The 19017-nt window shown below is 42.1% G+C and overlaps 1 protein-coding gene across 1 annotated transcript in view; it reads right to left on the reverse strand.

Moving 5' to 3' along the window:
* Positions 1 to 19017, reverse strand: part of SEMA5B (semaphorin 5B) — an 827217-nt gene that overhangs the window by 89726 nt on the left and 718474 nt on the right. The window contains exons 15-16 of the mRNA XM_078682030.1: positions 13209 to 13352; positions 5470 to 5617 (exon numbers count right to left, since the gene is read on the reverse strand). Of these exons, the coding sequence (XP_078538156.1) occupies positions 5470 to 5617; positions 13209 to 13352 (292 nt within the window). The remainder of the gene's footprint in view (positions 1 to 5469; positions 5618 to 13208; positions 13353 to 19017) is intronic.

Here is a 19017-nt window from a genome sequence, read left to right on the forward strand (position 1 = left end):
AACTCAAGGTCAGGGATTTGAATTCTGCTAGGCAAAATGTGACATTCATCCTTACAGGAAAATGAGTGATCTTACTATAATGTAATCCTTCAGAACTGGTCATTATCTGATGGCAGTCATTCTGAGTAAGAAGGTCTGACCAGGTTAGAAATGTGGCAAATTTGAAAATCTCACACTAAAAGGTTTGAATGAGAATCGTCCACTTTTAGCTAGTGAAAAGGTGGCAACACAGGCTCCCTGTCCAGGAAACGTGATGGGAAACCATCTACAAAATGTTAACCACAGATGGAAACGGTTTGGTGGGCCCGGTACCAACAAATAAGGTAATTGAGAGATGTATACCGAGTTTTCTCATTTAATTCATATTCTGAATGGTTTGCCTGGCATAACATGATTCAGGTGGTAAATACATTTGGCATCTGATTTACAGTTGCGTGGCACTACAAAGTTCTCTAATATACGGAGCGAGTGCTAAATTCAGTGGAGAATTAACTTGTTGAAATTTACTCATGAAGAGGATGGACTGATAGAAGAAATTCAGCTAAACGATTGTCATCAAGGTTTGGCATTCATTACCACCCGACTCCAAATCAGTCCACTGGCCAATAAAACTGTATAAGGCCATCCCAGTCTCTTACTGCAGAGGAGAAATTGCAGTATAATGTATGGATGACCGAAACACATTTTTAAGAACCTGCAAATAGTTTCCTACCAATGGAATTGCAATTACCTGTGCCTTCAGCCTGAATTCTTCAATTACCTATTCTAACTTTATTGATTGTATGCCATTTATGTTGGAGAGCACAGACCAAACACAAACCATTAGGGAATGTACACAGGCATGCTTTTGGTTTGAAAAGGTTGACTGTATTCCTGGTCTGTTTCAGTTAATCGCTATGCCCTGGCCACCAGAGACTTAGTTTATTGGCTTTCATTACCTATAACCCCAAAGCTGGTGAATGTTGGCCATCTTTATATTTCGCAGTATTTACCACTCCAACGTATTTGGATAGATTTCTAGTTAAAAACAATGAGGGTTGACAGGAGAACTCTGAACCTACACACCCAAGAGGAAAACCATGCCGATGACAAGTGCTCTATAACAAGATAGTTTTGAATGTGCTTTTTTTTTAGCAAATTACTCCTATTACGTACAAGTATAATTCTGATTGTTTGCCCAGTCTTCCTTTTACTTAAGTCAGCAATTTAAAATTAAGGATGTGAAGGTTTGTCAGTACATCATAAAACAGTTACTAGAATGACTGATTCACGTTGCAGGCCCATAGGAATACATTGCGAGTTATGTTTCAGGCCCAAATACTTTTGATGTCAGGAGAAAATCAGACCCTCAAGAAATGCAGAAAAACTACTACTGAAACCACAAAAATTCAATAAGAAAAAACATAACAGAACCTTCTCTGGGAAGGCGCCCAGAATTTGGAATGCCTTACCCCCAGAAACCAGACTTAACCCTTCCACTACCTCTTTTAAAAAGGAAGTAAAATCCATCCTCATGGCCAAATTCACATGAGTATGGTCTATTGAAACCTTGTGACGAGATATACACACGCTCCCAACCACAAGACAGACTTGATGTTGCATTTTACTATGCTGCTTTTACAATATGCTCTGTACGTATGTTTGGATTAGCTCTTTTTTACTGTATAAGTAACATTTATTGATTGTATTACACTTTGATATCCACCAGGATCTTGTTTGCGCTCTATAAAACTTTCAAAATAAATCAAATAAAAACAATTAACTAACAAGGGAAGTCAGTTTAGGAAGGATACAGAACCAGTCATTTCGCTTTTTTTGGCCAAGGTATTTGTCAGACAGACTCGCTTGCTTGCTACACGTGGTTAACACAACTGAAATCAGGAGTAGAGTGGGAATAGACCAGTAGACGTTGCTTGCAAGGGAAGTTAACTTCTGGAACCATACATAAAAAGTGTTTTTTTTACAAGACTTACAGAAAAGCAGCACTAAATTAAATCAAATTCAGAACTACCAAATCAGTCCTATGCTGCTGCCCTAGCTGAAATAATGTAAGCATGTTAAGTTTCCATTCATTATCTTGTCTCTTTTTTACCTTGAAATGTCATTCACTACTAATAACGAAAGTGGAAGTTGTTCTGGGAGGATATTCCTTAATGTCAGGAGGATGCCTCTATATGTAAACTAGAAGGAACAAGGGTCTCTGGGAATCATGAAGAGTGTGGGGCACACAGGGAGGGGGTGAGGGCAGCAGGTAACACAAGGCAAGTCAATTTTCTCTTGTGCGTTCAATGCAGCAACCTAGCAACTGCTTCATCTCTCACCCTCACATTTGCAATGTAGCACTCTAGTCGGGGGTCTGATCTTTGCCCTGACTAGTGCTCTCCTGACTAGTTATCTTCCATCTTCAAAATCCTGAGAGGGGCTTGGGGCATGAACCTCGGCTTAAATTTTGGCTTTCTTAAGCCTAGCGGGAGTAAGTGGAATCTGTGCCCTAGCCCTTTTGATATGCCGTTACTCATTCAAAAGCATCTCTACCTGAGGCATGTCACTATATGGATTTTTGGGCCTTCTCTGAATACCCATCTTTTTGGTGTACAGACACACAGTGTTACACTGTTTGGAGCTAGGCGGATTAGTCCTTATTATAATTATAAATTGAACGTCTAATTCTCACCCATCACACCTCCAGGCTCTAAGACCCATAACACGATAACCACACCTCAGTGGTTATCACACAGGGCACGGTAACACTTCCCATACAGACTCAAAACAAAAACACCCCTCCAAATACACAACCTACACAGTGTACATTGCTATGCATGTTGTTAAGCACTTCAGCACCCCACATAATCACTATTCAAAAGCTACATTACAATAAAATCTCAAGATGCACAGAGTAAATGAACCCCTGCAAGTCAGCCTGCGCTCAAGATCAGTAATGCACCAGAAGAGTTTTAACACTGCCATCATTCTCAATTCCAATAATCCTCAGTAACATGACCTTTCTATTAAACAGAGCAACCCTGTGACCCAAACTCTCTGCTGAAGCCCATCTCTAAACTATCCTGCAAGTCTAAAGAAATTACAGTAATGGCAGAGCTTTTTCATGATCTTGCCCATGAAGCCAGCTTCTAAAGGAACCTCCCTGTGCGAGCTATCCAACCCATAACATTTAAAAGCGCCCACCACCCGATCCCCTCACAATGGAAAGATGAAACCCACTATCAGAACCACAGTCTTTTGCCAGGGGCGGCCTTAGGCATGTGCAAGCTGTGCACCTGCATAGGGCCGCCAAACACCAGGGGCCGCCACACCAATATATATCCTTAATATAATAATCCTCTGAGGATGGATAAATATTTGCGTGGCGGCCCCTGGCAGGGATTTGGCGGCCTCCGGCTCTGTTCCACTTCCAAACACCCTGACCCCCCCGCCCCACCCGGACCCCCTCTTCCGGGGCCCCCTACCTACGCTACCTGCCCAGGGCCGTCATGAGCCTAGAGCCGCCCCTGCTTTTGCAACCCATTCTGTGTCTGCGCTAAGAAGTGGTTCCTGTGGTAATAATAAGATAAACAAAAATACATTAACAATCTTTGAAGTGAAGTTTGACCGACTCAATGGGAAGTAATTTTTTCTTCAGGAGTTGGACCAAATCCATCTTTTGGAGTCCATTCAGCTGAAAGGATTCTGATGTGGGACAATTGCTCCTTCACTTGAGGAAGAACATTACATAAGATGTGAGCTCCCACAAACTTGCCTCAAGCCCACACACTCTTCAGACAGACATGCACAAGTGTTTGAAGATGGTGCTTGTTTGTTATAGTGGTGGCGAGGTGAGACCTCTCCATCTGTGAGAGGCCCATCACGATCTTCCCATTGGATGAGGCGTCCACCAGAGTACTGGGGCACACAGCTCTTGGAGAATAAAGCACATTAGTCACTGGCTCAGCAAATCATTGATAGACAAACTGACTGCAGAGGCCCAAGACTGCTATCTATGTTTTATTTAGATACTAAAGTGGGTTGGTTAGCCATGGTGCCCACTAAAAAAGGCTGAAGAGCACCAAAACTTCAAGGAGAGTGCACATCTAGAATTATGGTGTCTGTGCACTGGATATCTACTTCCAGGGAAACAAGCACTCCGAGCAGAAGAAAATACAAGAACTCTGCTGTGCTTTCCTAGATTCAGATGTCTTGTCTGAAAAACATTGGAAAAAATTTGAAAACTGGGCAACCTTTGCTAAAGAAATCAGATCTTCCTTAATAAGCAACAAACTAAATACAGGAAACAGAAAGGGAATCATCCTGATCTTTTTTTTACAGAACTAGTAAATTAGGCTGCTCAAGGTGCTATTTATTAACAAGGAACTGATGTGTGTACAGTTGGAAGCCTGTGTTTAGCACACCCTAAAAATACAATGTTCACGTTGTGAGAAAACCCAGGTTTGCACTCAGGTAGGGGCAGCTCAAGCAGTTTTGGAGGTGGTGCAGAAAAAGATGGTCTGCATCTAGGACATAGTAGTCTGATTTGATGTGCCAAATCTTGGTGAAGTTCCAGATGTGTATTTTATTGGGTGGAGTCCACTTGGCAGTTAGTCATATGTTCTCTGCTCTTGGCCTCGTCTTACCTTTACCTACCAGTGACTCTGAGGTTAGATACACTAGAGTCCACACCGCAGACTGAGAGCTAAAGTTTTACACTTGCAATATGTGAGAAATTAGCTTTATGTGAAGTTCAAAACACAATCCATTGTGTCATTTTTTGCTAGTGGGAGACTGATTCAGACAGAACATGGCAAACCAAAGAGAGAGAGAGAGAGAGAGAGACGTTCTCAATTAAAACCAGAATCTTGCACCTTATTGTATGAGGTGTGGGCTGGCAAGAACATTTCACAAAAAATACAAGCAAACTATCCAACCAGATTTAGACTAATTCACCTTATTTTGCATAATTTCACCCAACTTTCGCACACAAAATTATGCGATTTCGCACATTGTTAATTTCTACCTAAATCTCAGACAAGCCAGGTTTCACAACTATACTTTTGTTGGTATGGCACTTACAATATACTTGTTCTTATGTACAATATGTGTTATTGGTACATACCTCTTTATTAAATAAAATAAAAAAATTACCAGATGCGGAAAACATACAGAAGCCGCTTTGGTGACATATGCACAGCACACACATCGCCTAAGGTATACAAACATAAACAACCTTCATAAAGCAGTATTCTGTTAGTATGTCTCATTTGTCATGCTTGTCAGAGCTGTTTTACCCCTGGGAATCAGATAACTACTTCTTGCTTCCAATTTCAGCATCAGGAGGTTTCCTTTGTTTTCACCTCTGCGCTAAGACACATTGTTGTTTGGCATATTTAACCACTACCAGTGAAGCATACAAGCAACTGAGCATTGCATTCACATCAGGGGGTTCGATCACAAGCAGCAATGAACAATAATACACACCACAGTACAGCCCAAGCAGGTGTTCCCATTTTCACAAGACCGCTGTCGTGAATGGATCCCTCCGCCGCAGTTTGAGCTGCATTTGGTCCATGGGCCCCATGAGGACCAGAAGATCGGCAGTGGGCATGGATTCTTCTCATTGCAGAATCTGGAAGACAAAATAACTGGTTTCGTGGATTGCTTTAAGTGCATCATACATGTGTGAATGAAGTGCACTTACCTGCGGCTCAAATATACTTCCTTCCAGGCAAACAAGGTCATTAGCTGAAACAGAATAGCAAGGTCTGTGGAGATCATGATGAAGCCGTGATATCCCTCAAACATTAGGGAAATACCGGGGCAGTCAAGAAGAGCAGCTGCTACCACTGAATCCTCTTGTTGCACATGTACCCCAAAATATTGGTAGGTCTATGATCTCCATGAGCAACCTTAAAGCTGTCTAGCTATAGCCAAATGTGTGGTGCTCTCTCTTAGCCACATCTCTTCTCTCTCCCTCACCTCCAAACGTAAGCGTCAATAATCATAAGTTATTTTTTGCCCTTTTTATGATTTTCAAGTATGTCACTTCTTAAGAATTAACCTCTTCTGTTACTGCTAGCAGCTCAATGTTTGTTATTGTTCTTCTTTTACACCTGTGTCTGAAGATGGACAAGCCGCTGGAAGCTGCAGGCCGTCACCCATCACCCATCAAAACAGAAGATGTGGAACACTCAAAGAGGTGCCATTTATAGTATGTAGGACTTTGTGTCTCCTGCCATTCTGCCAAAGCGCTCATTTAGTTGGGTGTCTCCAGATTTATAAGAAAAACATCCTTTCTATGCTCCTGCTTAACAATGCTCCACGTCACTGTGAATAATGTGTAAATTAACTACCACATGTTTTCTTTTCTAAACCTTCCTCTTATCTATTCCCAAAATTACATCCGTGATGGAGTTTCACTGCCTTTCTTCTGGTTTCTTGCTCACCAATTCAGGGCCTGTTTTTATAGCTTCTAATTATGGTGGGAATCCACCAGGGACATCTTAAGTTCTACCTAACCTTTCTAATAGAAATAATACTACTAAATGTAGTCATGTCACTATTTATTATGTCACAAAGCACCTAGGCACCTTTCAGAGTACGGATATTAGGAACTTTCTTTCTAGCACTCCGAAGTTGCCTCTCACAACCTGAAGCCTAGTTATATCCTCCTACTAATTTATTTAATTGAAAATTTTGATTAGCGCAAACATGACCCTTGCGAGTATCAGAGTGCTTTACAGGTTTTGGAAACCAGAAACAAATACAACAACAACAAAAATCCTAATTGAAAGTGTCACAGGATATAGTACATCCCAAGCTGATGGGAGTATACCTTTGAATGAAATAATATTCAATCAATAATTTGCCATTGGTATCATTTATTTGGGTGCTGGTATTGGCGAGTCCTTCACAGCTAAGCCACTCCACTCCACTCTACTCCACTCCACTCCACTCCACTCCACTCTTAGCTTAGAGAGTAGCAAACACCCAATCCACTTGAGACCCACCAGCATCAGCCATCTTCCGATGCTTGTGCAAATCGTGATACCTTTGCCATCTAACTGGCTTCCCCCTTTTGTTTTTGTTTATGGCAAAGCAAAACCCCGGAGCAGACCACAGCTCGCATTTCTAAACTCAATCGCTAAGAGGCACCATCCAATGAACCTCCAAAGAGCAGCAGGCCAATGGTGCATTTGAATTATCTTTCACTAAGAACTAAGACAATGTTTTACAATACCTTTTACTGAAGATCCCTTACCATTAAAACTAAGGCTTCATTTCAAGATGACACAATACATTATCTTATTTCAGCCTTCAGAGTTGGTCTTCACATGAAGGATTGAAGTTATTTATTTTAAAAGGACTTCCTTGTATTACAATGGTGATAAAAAAAGGAGCCAAGTAAAAAGGCTCAAAAGTGGCTGATCAGCATAATCACAAGAAGCCATTCTGTACAGTTCGAAGGTCAAGAGAGTAATGGTTGACACATCTCAACAAATCTGTATTATATTCACCCCACACCCCAGGAAACCTATCACATACAAAGTAAACTGACCAATTTTTGACCACCACTCATTATAGATCAGTCACACCCAACCATCCTGTCTGATTTTGCTAATAAAACTATGAGAAAACATAAAACAGTAAAATCATATTTTTTGGAAGGTGCACAAGATGAAGAGACTTCTGATAGCACCATGAAAAGTTGGGGCAGAGCATAAATGCCTCATTATGGTACACCAGCCAATGAGCAAGTGGAGTAGCCGGTAGGTACAGTCAACCCCTTCCGGTTTTAACATATACTTGATTTCGGCCAGTGATGCATGGGTCAGGAGCTCAGCCCAAGAGCGATCTCGGGATAAATAGGAAACTTGGCCAAGGTAGTGGGGACAGCTCCATATACAACTTTGCAATTACAATGGAAACTAGATTAGGACTAGGTCGAGTTCTTGAAATGTTGAGGTTTCTTATCATTTTACGGGTGCATGAAGGGAATGTAATGGAAAACTCTGCACTTCCCAATATGCTGTGTTACAGTCCTACATTTCGACTGAGTGAGTTTAGATTGTAACACTTTTCTTGACATACATTGATGAGGGAGGGGAACTATGGAAGTCCCTCCCTTTGTCTGCAGAGAAGAAGGTTTCATACTGTAACGAGGGCCCCCTACTTCTTTTCCCAGTTAGCAGAGAAAACATCTGCTGTCCCCAAAATCTTGGGAAGCTCTTGTGTGTCCTTCTAGCCAGCATGAATCAGTGTTGGTATCATGAGAAGTAGGTGGTGTTTTCGGTGAAGGTTTTGAGTATGTGGAAGGAAAGAGGCACCCATTCGACAAAGTAGTCGGTCTCCTAGCTCTCTAGATCCAGTGAACGGAGTAGGTTGATACTAGCTGCATTGCCTTTGGACTGGAGGTTCCAGATAGTTAGTGTCCCAGAGTGTGGCAGAGTCATGTGCAGCTCCTTGAAACCCTCAGACGTTGTCCCATATTATCAACTAACTGGAGGTGCCCTCTCTGTTGGTCAATACTGCCTTATAAGGGCACGATGTTGAGAACAAGCTTCAGTAGATGAAGGTCGGAGGCAGTGGCGGTTTCTCGTCTAGGGTGTCGGGGCTCCGCCCCCTTTACTTTCGTCCCCATCATTATCTCCAAATTAAAACCAAACTCATTGTTAATTTATTTTTGGGTTTCCACGCTGCATTCAATCACACAAAGCATTCTTTTTTTTTCTTTCTTTCTGGGCCAGGAACCACGACTGCTGCACACTTCCAATTTGCAACTCGCCGTTAATGACGCTGAATGACTCTTCTTGTCTGAGAGGTCGCAACATTTACACTAGTTGCCGGGCTGATGATTTCACAGCCCTGAAGCCTGTGACGTCATCAGCTCGGTAAACGCATAGTATTGAGGGGCAGGCTCCACCCCCCGAGGACGTCCGAGTAAAATTACCCCCAGGCGTTTTAGATTGAAGCCCCGCAGTGCTAGGGCTTCATGTCACTCAGGTAATTGAGAGCACAGTCACCACCACCCTTTCCCAACTCGTCACAGGGTTGGTCCCACCCTGTGACGAGTTGGGAAAGGGCAGGGAAAAGGCAGCAGGCCGGCGGGAAGTCAAAAACTCGAGTATGCGCAGTTTGTTATTTTCGAAGACACTGCACAGACTCTGATACCACGCTGCATTTTGGAAGGGTCATGATTAGTGGTGGTATAAAACACATGTATGACACTACACAGCAGTACTCTCTGGCTGCGAGGAGGAGACTCGCGGCTGCATTAGCTAAGGTGGTGCTGATGCACAATACAATTGTGTGTGACTCAGGATGGTGTCTGGAGACCAGGGCCGGTTCTTGGATCTGCGAGGCCCTGGGCTAAAAGGGAACCTGGGAGGCCCACTCTAATTTAGATAAGTGGCCCCCTGCAAGGAGACCATTCACAGACACTGTGGGGGGCCCATTGTCCAGCATTTTGGCGCCCCCACAGTTTTAACTTTTACTCCACAAGCATTTCTCACACCTTCAGTCCGATAGGTGTGAGAATTGATTGTGGTCTAAAAGTTAAAACTGTGGGGGCGCCAAAATGCTGGACAATGGCCCACCAACAGTGTCTGTGAATGGTCTCCTTGAAATTGAGGGAGCGTCTCCGTCTCCCTCCCCTATGCCTCCAGACACCATCCCTGAGAGGACCTGGGAGGGGGCCCCCTCCAATGGACCTTAATTGCAGGCGACACCTTTCTTTGTAATAGATCGCCAGGGAAACAACAGGACACATCACTGGTGCGTGGCCCCATGCTGGTGGGCTGAGTGCGAGGCCCTGTGCAGCTGCCCACGCTGCCCATGTCTAGCGCCGGCCCTGCTGGAGACTCCAGATGGTGCCTGCAGCCCCCAACCCAGTGGACCACGAGGTGAGAGGTTTACATTTTACGGCTCCGTCTGCCCCTGAAAACTTTAGATTAACAATTGTTTGTGTGCTTTAGCTTTTCCTATTTATGCATTTCACTGTAGTTTTTATAATGCGACTGTTAGAACTCACCTCGTAGGCAGTGCTAATGGTCTGTGTACACAACTGACATTCATGCACCCATTTGAAAGTGCTTTGATTGACCGTAATGATTTATGTAATACTGGCCTTCACAGCCACGCACACATTTTAAAGTACTTTCATATCCATGCATGATGATTTATGTATAGCTGGTTTTCTGAATGCACATATTTAAAAGGGCTTTCATAGGTTCGTGATAATGTTTTTTTGCTTTCTGAAGGTGAAAATGTGCCTAAGATCACACACAGTTTAAGTAAGGAAGCACTGATTTATTCACATTTTCTGGTTTCACCTTACAAATCAGACAGTAATTGAGTGTCTATTAGACTTTCTTTATGTTAAGCCTTTGGTTTTTACCTATTTATGCATTTCTGTGTAGTTTTTATAAAGAGACTGCAGAACTCGACCTGAAGTCAGCCCTAATGGTTTTTGTACAACTGACATTCTGAACATACATATTTGATTTAGTGTGCTTTTATACCCGAAAATGATGAAAAGAGCTTTTGTGAAATAAAATGTTTACCTAAGATCACAATTTAGGTTGTGTAAGCCCTGATTTATCCCTGTTTTCTAGTTTTACTTTGTGGAAATCAGCCACGAATGAGCAGATTCTATGGTACAGGTAGTCCCCTTGCTTATAGTGAATGCATTTTAGCTATGAATGTCATGGAGCCTAATACCACCAAAAACCATTAAACCATGGTATTTATTGTGTGGGCACTAGAAGACAGCCATAACGGTGGTGCATTAGAAAACGCATAATTTTATAAGATTTTTAAAAATTAGACTTGCACAGAAAATGGTGACGGGCCTCCCCGAAAATACCATGCCGCACCCCGCGACAGGCCTCCCTACATGGAGGAGAAGAAGGTATGAAAGGGCAATGTGTGGCAGCTGCCAAGAAGACAGAGAATCAATGAATTACTGCATTTATATAGCAAACTCTGTGGTGGCTGAGGACTGCCAGAAGTACAAAACCCTTACAGGCTACATAAAGTCTCTGGGAGTATTCATAGACTGACCTCGGTACTCAACAATGGTGCCAACATCCATAAAGTTAGCAATCTCAATTTTATGATTCCTAAGGTGGACTGGTGTTAAGAAATTCAGGGCCAGATTGGAAACCAAAATCAGCCCTTGTAAAAATGCAGCTCCACACTGCTAGAGGCCACGATTAGTATAGGGCCATTGGGCATGGTTGGACCTTGGCAGCCCATCCTGCTCCGGAAGCAGCCCCCTAGAGTGCAGCCCACTATGGCAATGCGGGAGTAGCGGAACGTCCTGTCAGGCCCTGAAGAAGTTAATCAAAAGCTAATGGCTGGTAGCTGAGTCCTTAAGATGCTCAATTAGCCTGAAAGAAGCAGTAATGTGCAAACCATTCAAAGTGAAACTTGGAGGTAAGTGAACATGTGAATTGCTGCTCATGGAGAGAATTTTTAAATAAATACCTACACAAGCAGTATCCACCCTTTGAAAACGTATATCAGAGCTGCTTAAAGTAGAAAATGTACGCGCTAGTGTGAGCATGAAAAATGCATGTTTGGTTGTCACCAGGGCCGGAACAGGCCTTTCATTCTACTGGGCATTTCCCCGGTGGGCTGGAGACCCCAGAGGAAATGTTTTTGGACTGGGAGCCACTCCTGGTGTCCATGTCACTGTTATCGGCTTTCAAGGGTTAATTGCAGCAAGCACAAGGAGGCTTTAAGAGAAGGAGAGAGAAAGGGAGGAAGAGGCTAGAGAGAAAACGATCAAAGAGGGACAAAAGAGAGAGAATGGATGGAAAGGAAGAGAGATTGTTTGAGGCGATGAAGGCAGCGGGCTGGTTCGAGCATTTTTGCTGGAGCTGCTTTTGGTTCCCCAGTCCAGCCCTGGTCATCACAATAATGTAAGGCAGTTGCTGTGTGACGGACAGAATGCATAACCCTCCTGCTCGCTACAAATATTAACTATTACCTGTATTTTTAACATCAATCACGCCCAGTGGGATGAATTGAATTGTTCAGATGGACTCTTTTGGGTCCGGCGGAGGAGTTAAATTCACTACTGGTTAATGCCCTTGAAACAAAGCTAGGCAAACAGTGTTTTTGTACAAAGTTCGTGAGGACACAAAATTTAGCAACATGCAAAAATGGAGCGATTTGATTTTTCGCAATTGTTGCTGTTTACAGAGAAAGGAATGGCAGAGATATACAATCCACATCAATCCAAACTGAGTTTTCACTCCTGTTCGAAAATGTATGCAGTAGCGCGGTGCCTGTTCACTGATAGCTTTTAAGACATCTCATTGTCGGTATGCAGCGCTACATACATTTAACTGCAAATCAATGCAAATTAATTTACTCTGGTTTCAAATGTCTATTACGGGATTGAGCTTGAGACCCGAGCCTGTTCTGTCCATCTTTAGGTAACCTGCAGAAGGGAAGCATCCTGACTTTGCTCCTACAATCGTTCAGGTAATGTTGCTTTTGAAAAATGAGCAAAGTAGGTTTCTCATTATTTCCTAATTTTGTAAACTGCAAAAACTGAGGAATGTCTGATTATGTACATTTTGTCCATTTCGAGCCTTTATCAAATACAATTACGGATTCCCATTCAGACCTCCAGAGTACATGGCCAGGCACTCACCCTTTCCCAAGCATTCACTCCTTCCCAAGCAACACAATCCAGACATACCATTTGACATTTTCATACCTGCCAACTCACAAGGTGCCACAGTGTGACACACGATATGGTCTCCCATCACACGGTCTCCCAGCGAGGCGCGGATATCACACTGTGGCAGGGAAAACGAGCTGAAAACCACTGTAAACAGTGGATTTTCTGCTCGTTTTCTGAGGCTTTGGACTGCTGACGTCCATTAAGGGTTGTGAAAACACCCCAGGACATCGGCACCAGCCTCAGCAAGCTTTTTCTCTGGTTTTGGAGGAGGGTGATTGGGGGCAGGGGCAAAAGTGCCTCTCAGGTGCTTTGGCGGCACAAGGCCACGCCCCTCCAAGCCCCGCCCCTCCTCACAATGTGAAATTTCTGTTTTAGTTGGCAGGTATGCATTTTGTTGTACAACCTAAATGAACAATGCTCTGACAGGCACACAACACAGTCTTGGAGCATTGGTAACACATGCAGCCTTCAAGAAAATGATAAAACAGAAATATGGTTGTGTAAAGGTCCAGGGATCTCTTACCGTTCCTCTCTGCTCTGTCCCACGCAGACTCTGCCCCCAAACTGTGGGGCCGGGTTACTGCAAGATCGCTGTCGCACCTGGAAGCCGATACCGCAACTTGTGCTGCACTGAGCCCAGGATGACCAGGATGTCCAAGCTCCGTTCCTTCGGGAGAAAATGGAAGTGTGTAATGTTTAGCCATCAAGATCTCTGGGCATTGGTGCTTTCTAGTACAGCAAGATGAAGTGACGCGGACTAGTGAGAAATGTTGTGCTGCTATGTCGGACAGGGCTAGTAAGTCTTACAATCAGCCACGGCAAATAGGGCATTTAAACTGCGGCTACCATTCCATGTCCGCTACATACTTTCATGGGTTGCACACAAAATCTAATCTTGGGATTTTGGTAAATTTGCACAAAGTGTATTTGGGAAGCAAATAACTTGGCACTTACATCAGCCATGCGAAAATCCAACATTTACCCTGAATAGTATGTGGATCACTCTTCTGCAGGAAACTTTCAATTCTAGATATGCCTTGAATGAACTACTGTTTGGCCCCTTATTACTGGCTAATAGTGAAGCTGCATTTCTAAAGCGCGGATGGGTGATAATACCAGATGAGGTCTGAGTAATGCATCACACATTTTGGAAGTTTAGATTTTTTATGAACTAACATACCAGATTGACTGAAGACCTACTTTCATTCCTGTTACCTCTTAGGTTTCTTTGAAACGTGCAGCAATGTCCGCTACTGTTGTTGCTGGTGACATGTACATTGTGTTTAAATGGTGGTCACCCTCCTGAAAAGATAGTATGACGTTTTCCAGTTCAAAAGAATAGGTGAGCCCTACAGCAGAGTTCTGGAGTGCTGTCTAGCAACATGCAGAAAGGAAGGTCTCTTCTACCATCAGCTGTCTCTAAAAGGGATGCTCGGTAGCGTGTGTATACCACCCAAAAATCAAAAAGCGATAAATATTGTAACGTACACCTATAACCAAATGTGACTTAACACAGGTTGACTGAGATTGTAACCACTGACAACTAAACGATAATTTTCTGTATCCACTTGGTTTAATTTATTTGACTTACGACACATATTCCCTAGGAACTCATTTGGAAAATTGTAAATTACATATTCAAGATGCAGCATCGGGTAGTACCTGGAAATATCATCGAATAATGACCTAACCATTGTCCCCTTGAACTGTATATCAGTTAAAATGGAGTTAAAGACATGGGAATCGCTGCTATAAAACCACAATACTTTCCAATACAAATTCTTAGAAAACTGTAAACTTTTGTACTGGATGAAGCCCTCCATATTTCTATTTTATGTGAGACACATTTTTCCAATATTAGAACTCAAATTCCCATGATGCAATCCATTTTGGAATTGAACTAATTAGTCTTTAACACTGTTTCACTGGAACTGTTGGGTGAAAGTTCCCCACTCCAGTTTTGGTCATCCGCCGCTTTTAATTAGGGAACTACCAGGGAGAAAAAGAGGACTCGAGATATCTCAATGGATTACAAAATACTTACATATTTAAATAATGTATAATGTTTGTGCTTTGATGATATTAGCATATCCAATCAAACAATTTACACTAGTGGCCCACAATGCAAATTCCCTAGTGTCTAAAAAATCTAGAAATCCACAAATGTCAGCGGTCCAAATTTGGTACTCGCACCTTAACTTGATAATTGTTATCAGGAACGAAATAAAAAAATATCTTTGCCCTTAGTGCTAGGAAAATAGGTTGCATTTAAACACCAAGTATCTCTGCTGATCATACTAAGAATGAAAAAAACCTTGTCTGAGGACAAGATGCTAGTGAGACAAGAGATCCTCACCACAGGTCCTCGCTAACAAATAATAAACTATAGCCAGATTTCTTGCATCTCCAATAACTCTTAACGTAACCCCTGAGCACTATGGGCTCATTATCTAGTGAAATCTAAGTCATAATCTATCTTTGAATGTAAGGTATCTTTCATCCAGTGCATTATACACACTACACAATTGATAAAGCCCTGGACACATAATAAAGTGACCATTGCATTTTTTCATATTATGGTGGTTTTAACTAAACCACCTATAGAGGCAAAGGAAAATTAGTTGCTTATTCTCTTCCACATCCAACCCAGTCTTGGGTATTTCCAAAACTTGTTCTGAAGACACTTCTAATACTGTGTGGTAGATGAGACTAAGCAGCTTATAATGCTAGGAGTAGTCTCGGAATGCACTAGTCCACCAAAATGTCTACTCGAAGGAGCGGTCTTGTTTTGATTATCTGATAATTTTCTGTTCTTAAATAACTAGCACAAAATTGTATTTCACATTCGAAACGTTCGATAGTTATCACATTTTTTTTAACTTCTATTCAAGAGTGTAAACACTACACAGTTGCACCAAAGTAATAGGGATCTCAGATTAAACAGAAATAGCCCCTCTACTGAATTTAAGAGGGATATCGATGGGGGAGGGCACTACTTTTGCAACGCAACACCACAGCCTCTGGAATGCTCAACATATCCTTCAGAGCACACCCAAACTACATGATTTTCAAAATAGCTCTAAAAAAATGTTTCCCAAACAAGCTTTTCAGTTCAGTTCAGTTAGTCTTTATTCGATAGTTCACGTTCATAAAAGTCACAATACATACATAAAAGTGTCATAAAAAACAGTTAAAACCCTATATACATACATTTAATACAGAATTAAACCCACATATCGAAGTCCTAACTTGACAGCAATAATTAAAATAGAATTTATTGGAAATTATATTTCCTACGTTCAATCTCTAGAAGGGAGCCAGTTGGATTAAGTCAGACTGGCACTGAAATTAATTCCTCAGCATCTGACAATTTTTTCCTCCTCAGAGGCCAGGACCAACTCCAGAATTTCGCTACAGCAATAACAATATCTGCACGCGTATTCGTTGTCAGGATACGCATAACCGTAATACAAGATCTAGTGCCAAGATTGGAACATAGAGGCTTCAGCCACCTAGAGCTTGGGCCTTTGAAAGCAGGACATACAAAGAGAACGTGGGTTACTGTCTCTTCCTAAATATGGCAAAAATGACAATTGGCATTCATGGGCTTTTTCCATTTAGCAACAAAGGATCTTAGAGGAAGTGAACCCACTCAGAATTGATGGAATATTTTCATATCATTTTTGTTTGTAATCAAATTCCAGTATGGTCCTGCTTTCGATGCAAACTTATGATCTAAGAAGATGCCTGTGAGCGAGGTACTATCCACTGCTGACAGGGTTTTTCTTGTGACCATGTCCCAATAGAGGGTTTTAAAATCTTTTTGTTGGGAACAATGTTTCCAATTGGATCATCCCACAATTGTCCAAGCCAATTTCCCTTAAATTGTGCTTGATCTTCTCCAACCATTTGATTTTCGAGGATAGATCAGCACTCCTGATGTGCAGTAATGCTCTCGCATACAATGCCAATTCAGGGGTGGTCCAGAGCCTCCTCCAGTAGGCTAGGGGTCTGAAGCCTGCAACCTCATCTAGAGAAGTGCAGCCCAAATCTATGAGTAAAGGCTTCATAGGTGTTGATTGAGGGAGAGCAGTCAGGGATCTCGAAAACATGTTTTGTGATTGTACTAGAGGTAAATATTTTTCGAACCCTCAGAGTTGAGCACCATAAATGATGGAAGCTTTAATTTTCCCATTATAGATATCTACTGCTGGCCTTATAGGTTTTGTATGGGGTGATCAATTGTTCCTTTAGTAGGTCGCCAGCCAGCTGGTTGTGCCTTAAGACTATGACATCCAAATGGGAGGCCCAGTTCATCTTCCTACCCATAGTTACCCCTAAGTAGGTGAAAGTATCAGTCTGTTCCAATAATACATTGTCCAATGCTACCCTACCCTTGACACATTTGTGCCTATGCAATATCATGAACTTTGTTTTGTCGGTGTTTACCATGAGCTCATGGTCATTGCAAAAAACAAAAAAACGGTCAAGGGCACGATGCAGACCAGACTGAGTTTTAGATAAAATTAATGTATCGTCCGCAAACATTAATATAGGTACCCTTGAACCAGCAAGAGATGATGCATTGGTAGGAAAATCAGAATATTATGTAATCACCTTGTTTATGAATAGGGAAAATAGGGTAGGGGCAGGGACACACCCTTGCCGCACTCCCTTATTAACTGGGAAAGGATCAGTTAATTCACCCTGCTGCCCCCACATAACTTGAGCGTAATTTGCCTCGTGCATGCTTTTCACTTGAACAAGGTAATACTGGATAGAAATTACACTGTGTCTTGTACCGACTCTTACTGCACAAGTCCATGCCATACTACCCATTATCTGAACTTTATTACCTACCTGTTCCTTTTTTCTCTCCTTCCACCTCCATTCCAAGCCCATACTCAATATACCTCTTCATCTGCATCAAACGCAGATGGACCATTCACCTTATGTACGTAATTATCCAGTATCACCAGTGGCACATTTTCAAACCATAACACAAACATGCCCAGTGTTTGGGGTCACCAGATTATTTCTTTGTTAAGTTAATTTAAGAACTCTGAGGTTGGTGCACTACGACATACTTTGTGTGGCGATACATCTTATGTTATATTTTGTAAACGTCTTCAGTCCTATGTGTTTCTGTATTACATTTAAAAAAATAGAGTTTCAAAGTCAACAATTACTCTTCAACAGTTTTTCTGGAACCATTGGGCAAGCCCTTATTGGAGCCCCCATGAGCACAAACGAAGTAAGAATACATCAAAATCAGATGACTTATCAAGTTTCCATCAAATATATTTATTTGCCATAATTTCATATGCATTGACATTTTTATTTATTATGCCAATATGCCACTTTACAGCCACTTTGAAGTGTCATGCTTATGACCTCAAATCAGAAGAGCAAGCCCTAGTGATCCCCAGATTAGACTATGGGAGTGCAACCCTATGAGGGTTGCAGAGATCCAGTGTGGCCCCACAACGGGCATCCCCAACTCGGCTGCAAGGCTCATCACTGGATCCAAAAGGAACAACCACATCACCCCTGATCTGATGGCACTAAACTGGCTCCCTTATGAGGCAAGAATACAGATGAAAATTGCTTGCATGACAAATAAAGCCTTGCACTTCAAGACACCTAAGTATATAGCCGATAAACCGGAAGTGTCAGGTGGTGTCCGATTGTCAAGAAGCACCACACCTTACTATTGAAACCACAAATTTTTCAGAAAAAGAAAACCTACAACTGTACTTTCTCCAGACTAGCTCCCAGAATCAGAAACTCCTTGTCCCCTGAAGTCAGACTGAATCCTTCAAGCACATCCTTCAAAAAAGAAGTCAAACTGTTTTTAATGAGCAAAACTCAACCTTGAACTCAACGACTAATGTATCCGGGTACTGATCTGACACAGTTCACCAGTCAGGGTTTGCACTCACAGTTACGTCCTGATGTTTAACTCACTCCTTTTTATTCTCAACTGTAACGGGTAGTGACAGCATTTATGTTGCTTGGTTGTCTTGTTTTCTACTTACGTTCATGTTTCTAGGTTAGCCTGCTTTCTACTTACTGTAACATTTGCAAAGCGCTCTGACACCCTTTCCAGTTTCTAGTTCGCGCTATATAAAACTTAATAAATAAATAAATAAAAATATGTTTGACTCAAAAAGATGATGGTTATTATTTGGAGTCTATATGTTACTTATGATGTTAGCGAGGTAAGGAAGGTTACTAAATTATAAGCCAGCAATTCTAAAGCAACACAGCTGTATGTTCTGCAATTACTAAGGATAGACAGCTCAAGTAAGTAGTGCAAACGTAGATAATCA

Source organism: Lissotriton helveticus, chromosome 3_1, assembly GCF_964261635.1.
Source record: "Lissotriton helveticus chromosome 3_1, aLisHel1.1, whole genome shotgun sequence".
NCBI classification, from domain to species: Eukaryota; Metazoa; Chordata; class Amphibia; order Caudata; family Salamandridae; genus Lissotriton; species Lissotriton helveticus.